The sequence below is a fragment of the Eschrichtius robustus genome, chromosome 18 (genome assembly GCF_028021215.1).
Source record: "Eschrichtius robustus isolate mEscRob2 chromosome 18, mEscRob2.pri, whole genome shotgun sequence".
NCBI classification, from domain to species: Eukaryota; Metazoa; Chordata; class Mammalia; order Artiodactyla; family Eschrichtiidae; genus Eschrichtius; species Eschrichtius robustus.
In genome coordinates this window covers 5,352,641-5,361,531 of record NC_090841.1, presented here as the reverse complement: position 1 = coordinate 5,361,531, position 8,891 = coordinate 5,352,641, and the positions used below count along the sequence as shown (strand labels likewise).

At 41.3% G+C, this 8,891-nt stretch overlaps 1 protein-coding gene and 2 non-coding genes across 3 annotated transcripts; all 3 read right to left on the bottom strand.

The window, feature by feature from the left end:
• Nucleotides 1–1,929: 1,929 nt before the first annotated feature.
• RPL21 (ribosomal protein L21) lies at nt 1,930–7,025 on the bottom strand. Its single transcript, XM_068526618.1, has 6 exons — nt 6,988–7,025; nt 4,359–4,437; nt 3,986–4,047; nt 3,042–3,154; nt 2,364–2,514; nt 1,930–2,253 (listed from the first exon to the last, which is right to left on the bottom strand). Exons 2-6 carry the CDS (start codon nt 4,423–4,425, stop codon nt 2,164–2,166), a joined length of 483 nt encoding a protein of 160 aa, XP_068382719.1. The 5' UTR covers nt 4,426–4,437; nt 6,988–7,025; the 3' UTR covers nt 1,930–2,163.
• Nucleotides 2,871–2,997, bottom strand: LOC137752320 (small nucleolar RNA SNORA27). Its single transcript, XR_011071161.1, has one exon. It is a non-coding gene; the product is annotated as a small nucleolar RNA SNORA27 (small nucleolar RNA).
• On the bottom strand, nt 3,261–3,331 carry LOC137752313 (small nucleolar RNA SNORD102). Its single transcript, XR_011071156.1, has one exon. It is a non-coding gene; the product is annotated as a small nucleolar RNA SNORD102 (small nucleolar RNA).
• Nucleotides 7,026–8,891: the final 1,866 nt, after the last annotated feature.

Here is an 8,891-nt window from a genome sequence, read left to right as displayed (position 1 = left end):
TCTTGATTTTTCCACATGAACGATTTAATAATCCCAATTACTCCTGAGCAAAATGGTTGGTTAGTCCTCAAAATTCAGAAACACTAGTTTTATAAAGTACATAGGAAAATAAAACTGAACATGAAGTAGAAAATGTCTTTAAAAAAAAAAAAAAAAAAGCAGTGCTTTTCTCATTAAAGAGCATTTACTGAGTGTATATTATGTGCCAGGCACTAGAAGTGCAAAATATAAGGCACAGTCCCTAACCTCAGGTCTAGTGAGGAAGGCAGAAGTTTTTAAAAACTATAAACACTGTGAGAAGCAAACACACAAAAATATGGGGGATTTTATTCCACCAGCCCAAGCCAGAAGTAATCTGATTCCAAGCACTTTCATTCCTCTCCTTAAAATGTTTTAATCAGGGATGGTTCACCTATGACTCAAGGTGAGTGAACGACAAGCAGGACTTCCATCAAATGAACAAAGCACAGTAGGTATTTCAGGCAAAGGCAAGTGCGTGTGCAAAACTGGGGCAACAAACAGCAGTTCCATAAACACAATTTTCCTAATAGCTAAAGCCATCACGTAGGAAAACAGAAATAAAGAGAAAAACAATTTAGTAGGAACCAGACCAGTTACACGTACCTCGAAAACTAAACCATGAGTTACAGAGACACACAGGTTAAGCAATATGCAATACAGTAGGAGGCTCAATAAACATGATGCCTTGAAGCTGCTTTAAGTTTACATGAGAAATCAAAACGTGCCTAAAGGGGCAGGAATGAAGAAATGGCTATGAAAGATATTCACGAAATAGAATTTTAAAATATGCAAAGCGACTTCAACCTGGTGCATAAGTGGTACCATCAACTTAAGATGGAAAAACACAGAACAGGAATGACAACTGATGCAATTTATAAGGTTTTCCTTGTTTTCTGTGGTGGTGCTGGTAAACAATTTCTTTTGACCAACACAGTCATGTTTAAACATAACCCTCTACCATTAGATGTGAATCTTTAAGGGCAATTAATAACCACCATTTACTGAGTTAGGTTAGGAATCCAAGATTCAAAGCCAGCGTTTGCTGGATTCCAAAGCAGCCCCATTACCATCACACTTCACTAGATGAAACTGAAGGCCACTAACATTGGGTTTTTACCTATTCATAGCGTTTACTAAAATTATAAATAGGTTCTTGCCCTCAAGTCTAATAGTGGGGAGAGAATAACAAGTGAGTAGTCAAGGTTTTCATTTTAAATAAGCTTGCTGCAGGTATTATCACAGAATACTGAAGGCAGGGGGATGAGATGTGATCAATTCCCTACTGGATGTTTACCACATCCAATTAAAAATATCCAGGAAGTAACAAAACCTAAAATGTGTTCCAACTAGACAAACTAGCTTTAAAATATTCCTATTAATATGACGCAATATAGAACTGATGGCTAAAATCCGATTATGCAGCCAGACTGCCTGGGTTTGAATCTTTGCCCAACACTATGCACCTGTAACCTCGGGCAAGTTATTTCTGCCTCAGCTTCCTATCATGTAAAATGGGCAAAACAAAACTTATTCCAAGTTTTTCATGAGTACATTATGTAAAGTGCTTAGAATGCCACATATTAGATGCTATACAAATACTTACCCAGTTTAAATAAAAAAGGTATTCTAGTTTTTAACATTTTTCTGAGCCCTGCTGCACGAAAGGTCTAAACAACTCAGAACTAACATGTAACTCACAAAGGACCAGGAAGGGGCTTTAAACCATGTATTTTTAAATAGGAGGCTTCAAAGTTAAGTTCCCGATCCTCAAAACACAGCTACTTAATTTATGATGCAATTATGAGTATCAACTTTTCCTGAGCTTAACTATAATGCAACAGATAACTTTCATTCATTTTAAATCCTTTGTTCATAGGAATTTAGAGACTATTTTCAAACTAGTACAAGTATTTTATAATATCTAGCAGTTTATTAACCAGTGGAGTATACTGCGCAACAAACTACCTCACATCTTTCAGGAAGAAAAATCACTAAATTTGGAAAGTAAAAAGATGTCACCCACTGAATTCGGACACAATTAAAACGTGCGTTAAATGTTTGTTTGGGGAAGGGGATCACACACTTCTACCCAATTAAGAGAAACATTTACACAGTCCAGGTCTTTTATTTTCTTTACACCCATCATGCCATGAATTCATAGGGAATGGGCTCCAACAGTTCAGGCTCCTTTCCATTGGTTCTCACGAAGTGTGCTTCTCTGGGTGGAGCAGGCTATTAAAAAAAGGCGAGGGAACAATTATGAAAAGTACTGTAACTCAATTTCAAAGTGCTCCCAGAACTGAAAACGTACGCAATACCAAGAAACCCTGCCAAGCACTCACCTGGCGCTTCAGCTGAACCCAAGTACCTTTCTCTTTGGCTTCCTTCTTTTTCTGATCATTTTCCTTCACCCGTTTCAGGAAGCTATCTCGGCTCTTAGAGTGCTTAATATGCTCGATACGCACATTAATTCTCTTGGCAAGAATCTTGCCCCTGGAGAGAGAAGACACTCTTAAGTGCATCAAAAACACAGCTAAAATTCAGAAAATTCTTTCAACAGTTTCATTTATTAATTAAACCATGAACATTATTTTACCCACAGATAGGATAAATCAACAAGGTGATGGCAAATTTATAATCACTTATTAAATCTTACTGAATGGGGCCTTGAGGCAAACATCCCCACTTTTAAGCTCTCTTCTGATGAGGTGACAGACTCTGAAATACCAAATAATTTAAGCAAAACCAGACCGCTAATAAAATTTACAACTTATTAAACTTTTTACACTGTGAAAACCAGAATGGCTTAGCTAACAAACCCCACAAGACTTTCCAGTAAGTTTATTACAATTTGTTTCCTATGACAGGTTACAAGACAAACACCCAGTTTGCTTGAGTTTTAAAAGGGTATTTCCTTTGCCCCACTTGAATGACCAATAAAGACATAAGTCCAACTGGCAAAGTGAAAGGGGGGTGTGAGGGAATACTAAGTAGGCACAAAGAACTATGACATTACTTACTTAACTTGTTTGTTTACAATGATGCCAACAGCATGCTGGGTAACATTGTAGACTCTCCCAGTTTTGCCATGGTAACATTTGTGGGGCATTCCTTTTTGAACAGTGCCCATTCCCTGTTAAGAAAGGAGATAAATGTTATGCCGGCAATTTCCCCCTCCTTTTACATCCAAAGTAACTGAGATATTCCAAGATTTTTTTTTCTTTAGATGGCAACTCAAGAGCTTTCAGAGCCGGTGAAATGTCATTTTCACGTTGCTTTAAGCAATCAAAAAGACAATCATCATTAAGCTCTAGAGTGCCAGGACACATTTAAATACAAATTCACATGATTTCCCCCCCTTAATTTTTCCACTAGCTGTTAAAAACAAGTAATGAGAAAATTCTTAGACTCAAGAATGGCACTTTAAAAACTCTTGTTTATGAAAGTAAAATTAAAATAGCCATTCTAGGGACTTCCCGGGTGGCGCAGTGGTTACGAATCCGCCTGCCAATGCAGGGGACACAGGTTCGAGCCCTTGTCCGGGAAGATCCCACGTGCCGCAGAGCAACTAAGCCCATGCGCCACAACTACTGAGCCTATGCTCTAGAGCCCGTGAGCCACAACTACTGAAGACCGCGCGCCTAGAGCCCAAGCTCTTCAACAAGAGAAGCCACCACAATAAGAAGGCCGCGCACTGCAACGAAGACTCGACAACAAAGACCCAATGCAGCCAAAAATAAATAAATAAATTTATTACAAAAATAAAAATATAAAAAAAATAAAAATAAAAAAAAAATTAAAATAGCTGTTCTATACTCTCAAGAGCTCTTTTTCAGGAAATGGATTTTCCCTCGATTAGGAAGATAAAAAGATGCAATACATCCTATTCAGATTTTAATATTAAACACAACTTTCCTAACTTCTAATGTTACTCTGTAGTTATTTCCCCAATTTTATAATTTACCTTGATATCTACAATATCACCTTTCTTGTAGATTCGCATGTATGTGGCCAAAGGAACAACTCCTGCAAAAAAACAAAAAACCCCAATACAGTCAATATCAAGATTAAAAAGTCAAGAGTAAGAGAAATATATAACCTTACTAGCTTTCAACACACACTACTTTTTGGCAGTTACGTGTACTTTAAAATCTTGCTAGTTGACAATTTAAGAACCACTATATAAAATTCATGCTTTTTATTTATTACAAATAAGTTAGGAAGATGCTAATTAACTAATGCCATTTATTAAGAACACATTATATGAACCACAACACATAGGTAATAAAACACAAATGTATGCCACGCTTGCTCCCAAGGAGGGTGGATCTACTCACCATGTTTTCTAAAAGGCCTAGAGAACATGTAGCGGGTGCCCCTCCTCTTTCCCTTTGTGTTGGTCATTTTGGCGAATTACTGAAACCAGAAAGTATCAAACAGTCAAATACAACTGCAAAATTGACATTTGCCCCTTTAGCCAAAAAAACGTGTAATTACAAATGCACTAAGTTCAGTAGCAACACCAGAATTAGGCAACTATCTAAAAAGCTGGCTCACGAATCAATAGCTCTTATAAACGGTAAGAAAGAGTAATTTTACCAGGATCTCTGCCAAAACTGCCTACAACTCCTAAGAAGCAGAACTGGATTTTAGAACCCAAACCAGTATTTTCCCTATTAGAAGGTAACAACACAACAGGACTTCCGCCACACTACATCTGTAGAACCCAGCTTAGACTGCCAAGAACACTGGAATTACGAACTAGAAGGCAGTTTATTGTTGCAAAGCACGACAAAACTCAGTTTTGCATTTTTACATAATGGATTAAACCCCTTTTCTTATCAACCTATGGATTTCTCTAATACGGCACCTATTAACTATCAAAAATGTCTAAATCACTTCATATATCTAATTACTCGGTTGTTTACCAGAAAATGTGAGGTAGAAGGCTTTATAATCACTGACCTGATTTTGACATAGGTTTTGCCACTTACCTGCTGGGAGACCAACATTTAAACTCTGATCCTCATATGTAAACTGGTCTTAATACTTTTATAACCAACTAAGGTAATGTCTACAAAACATTGAGCAATTCCTAGCACATGCAAAGCGCTTACTAGTAAACAGTACTTTATCACTGCCTAAGAATTCACATATAGGCTACTGAGTTGAACCTTTCACTTTGTTTCCCAAAAGGTCAAAATAATGGTTTTAATTGCCTCAGATCATCCAAGGGCACAACTACCATTGGTGACTACTCCTACCACAAGGCAAAATACACCAAAGACCAGCTTAGGTTGTCGACGGTGTTCTAATGTAAGTCAACCTCTGAATTTATTACCACATCTCAACCTTAAAGAAAAGTGACTCCTAAGTACCTTTTTCACGTAACTTGTGTGGCAAGGAGACCGAAGAATGTTTCAGCTAACCCATCAAAGCCAAACCACTGTTACAACGAATGCACACTTCACTTTAAATGGTGAGAAAAATCTATCAAGTACAAGTACTGCTTTAATTCTGAAGTCTACATTTGCATTAAGTTCATATAAACTCCCGTTAAGTTCATAAACAAGGAGACATGCTCTGCAGGTCAACTCACTTTATGGAGAAACAAAGTGACAGAATCAGTAATTTAAGTTTTTTTTTTTTTTTTTTATAAATTTATTTTTAAAATTTTTGGCCGCGTTGGGTCTTCGTTGTGGTGCGCAGGCTTCTCATTGCGGTGGCTTCTCTTGTGGAGCACGGGCTTCAGTAGTTGCGGCTCGTGGGCTCTAGAGCGCAGGCTCAGTAGTTGTGGCACGCGGGCTCAGTAGTTGTGGCGCACAGGCTTAGTTGCTTCGCGGCATGTGGGATCTTCCTGGACCAGGGCTCCAACCCGCGTCCCCCGCATTGGCAGGCAGATTCTCAACCACTGTGCCACCAGGGAAGCCCTGAAAGTCCTTTCTGACTCCAGAGCCCACGCTCCTTCCACTAGACCCATTTTTCCGAGTTCGAAATCCATCAGGACCCAATACACATATTATCGAGTGAGTTTTTAAAAACAATACTTAACGTCCCAAGCAATGACGATTTAGAGTCTATAATACTACCAAAAATGGGACCCATTACGGGGGCGCAACCCGCAGTTTCTTCAAGTCTGGCACCTGGCTGCTACAAACTAGACACAAAGATGCAAAACTAAGACTAAGGGGTTACTCAGTTAACTTTCCCCCTAAACGCCTAAATCAGACACAGCTATTCAGGAATTCCTTCGCTCAACACTTGCTGCCCTGGCATGAACAAAACAATACCCGTGGCAAACGAAGTATTTTCCCTTTCTCCAATTGCGGTCCCGGGCCAGAATTAAGACAACCGGAAATCTCCCACGTCAACGACGAATGGGCTGGGCTTCTTCATCCAGGGCGACTCAGGGGCACCTCTGCAGTTCTCCGACCACGACCCCCGACTTCCTCACACACACACCCAGGTCTCAAGGGAGATTAAACCCGGCTCCTGGTTCTCAACCCGTTCCTACTGCCCCGAAGCTCCTACCCTAGAGCATTACAGTTTAGATCCTACAATAGGAGTTAAGATGCCACACTGAAGGCGTTGGAAAAGCAAGCGGCCACGCGGAGCCAGAGCCAATCCAAGAAAGCCCAGGAGAGCCGGGCTAAAGCTGCGGGGGCTATGGAAGGACGAATTCCTTTCCCGATGGACCAGAATCGCCTCACCCCGGTGCCTCGGCCTCGTTTTTCCAGAGCCTGTCCCCCCGCAGACCCACGACATCGCACCCTGGTCCCCGGCCCCGCGCCCGCCGCGCCGAGTCTGGACGGACACAGCTCCACCGCCCGGGCCAGCGGACCCCAGGCTGGCTAAATAATCTCCCTAGGGCTCCAATGCACGGCCTCAGCGGCCACAGGGTTGGAACTCACGCCTGAGGAACAGGGGGAGGGACAGGAGGCTCCAGGAGCCACGCGCGTACAGTACCTGGAAGATGGCGGTTCCGGCCGAAAAGAAGGAGGCGGCGCCGCGCGCGCGCCTTAGAAGGGCCTGCGGGCTGCCCGCGGCGCTGCCTGAGAAAAAGCCGGCCGACAGCCACTCTTTCCTGGGTAAGGGTGTCGTCCCTGAGAACCAGAAGAACCTGTGAGGATATTTTCCTTTCTTGCGAAAAAGAGGTAACCGACCGACACAAGCTGACACTGGGATCTTGCCAGACAGCCCGGAAAGGGGCCTTCAAGGGCGTCAAACAGGCGCAGACGTCGCGAGCGTGCTGACGTCAGCCCTTGCGTCCGACGCCACGCGGGAAGTGGGCGTGTACCTGCGTCCTCGGGCATCGGAGCGGGCTGGTTCAATGTTGTCTGGGCTCTTTTCTGTGCTCCGAACTGTAGTTTGTGGGGATGGTTACGTGGGCACAAAAGCAGAATTATGGTGAAGAAAGCATGTTGTACAGTTTATATGTCTTTCAAACGTTTTTCCCCTCAATGCGTCAAAACACTACGCACCTGCTGGTAGGTACGTACCCCTGTTGCAACCACTTTGCGAAGCAATTTGGCAAAATCTAGTGAAACGGAAAATATGCAAATACCGAATTCCAGCATTCCGCTTCTAACTGCTTATCTTATGGGAACTTTGCTGTGTAGACAAGGATATCCACAACAGCACTAGGAATAGAAGCAAAAAGTTGGAGACGTCCACCAATAAGAGCATAAACCCATTATGGGGTATTCATACGGTGGAATACTACATGCCAGTAAGTCAAGAGTGAGCCAGCAAATGTGATGAAGCAAAAAGAGAGAGGTGTGGAACAAACATAATAGGACAATTTATACACGTACAATTTTAAAACATGCAAAACAATAGTATATATTGCTTAGGCATATGTGCATATGTAGTGAAAGTAGTCAAGAAATACAAGGGAATGAAAATCAAATTTAGAAACGTGGTCTTGTCTGGTAGGGAGGGGACTGTAAAGAAAGGGGTATACAGGAGGCTTTAACTATTTTGACTAATTTTAAGCTGGTTATTGAGTACATGGGAGGTGATTGTTTATTCATCGCTATACTTTTAATATTTTCTAAATTTATTTTTAATTAATATTAATAAATATTAATATTAATAAGTATTAATAGTTTTTAAAGGGTAGTTTTAGATTTAGCAAAAAAATTTTTTTTAGAAAAATGGTACAGAGAATTCCCGTATACTTGGCACCAGTTTACCCTATTGTGAACATCTTAACATTAGTATGCTACAGTTGTTTCAATTAGTGAAACAATATGGTACATTTAAAAAAATTAATTTATTTTTGGCTGTGTTGAGTCTTCGTTGCTGCACACGGGTTTTCTGTAGTTGCGGCGAGTGGGGACTGCTCTTCGTTGTGGTGCTCGGGCTTTTCATTGTGGCAGCTTCTCTTGTTGCAGAGCACAGGCTCTAGGCATGCGGGCTTCAGTAGTTGCAGCACACGGGCTCAGTAGTTGTGGCTCATGGGCTCTAGAGTGCAGGCTCAGTAGGTACAGCGCATGGGCTTAGTTGCTCTGTGGCACGTGGGATCTTCCTGGACCAGGCTCGAACCAGTATCCCCTGCATTGGCAGGAGGATTCTTAAACACTGTGCCACCAGGGAAATCCCATTTGGGTGATTTTTGACTAATGTAAATATATAGCCTTGCAACCAATATCCCCAATCAAGATCTAGAATATTGCCGTTCCTATTAACAATTCCCTGTGCTTCGTCCCAGCTAATCCCCTCCCCAACTAGAACAATCCAACATTCTGATTTCTATAACCATAGATTAGTTTTGCCTATTCTTAAATTTCATATAAATGGTACTGTACAGTATGTACACTTTTTGTCTGGCTCTTTTTTTTCAGCTTGGTGTTTTTAAGATTCAGTCA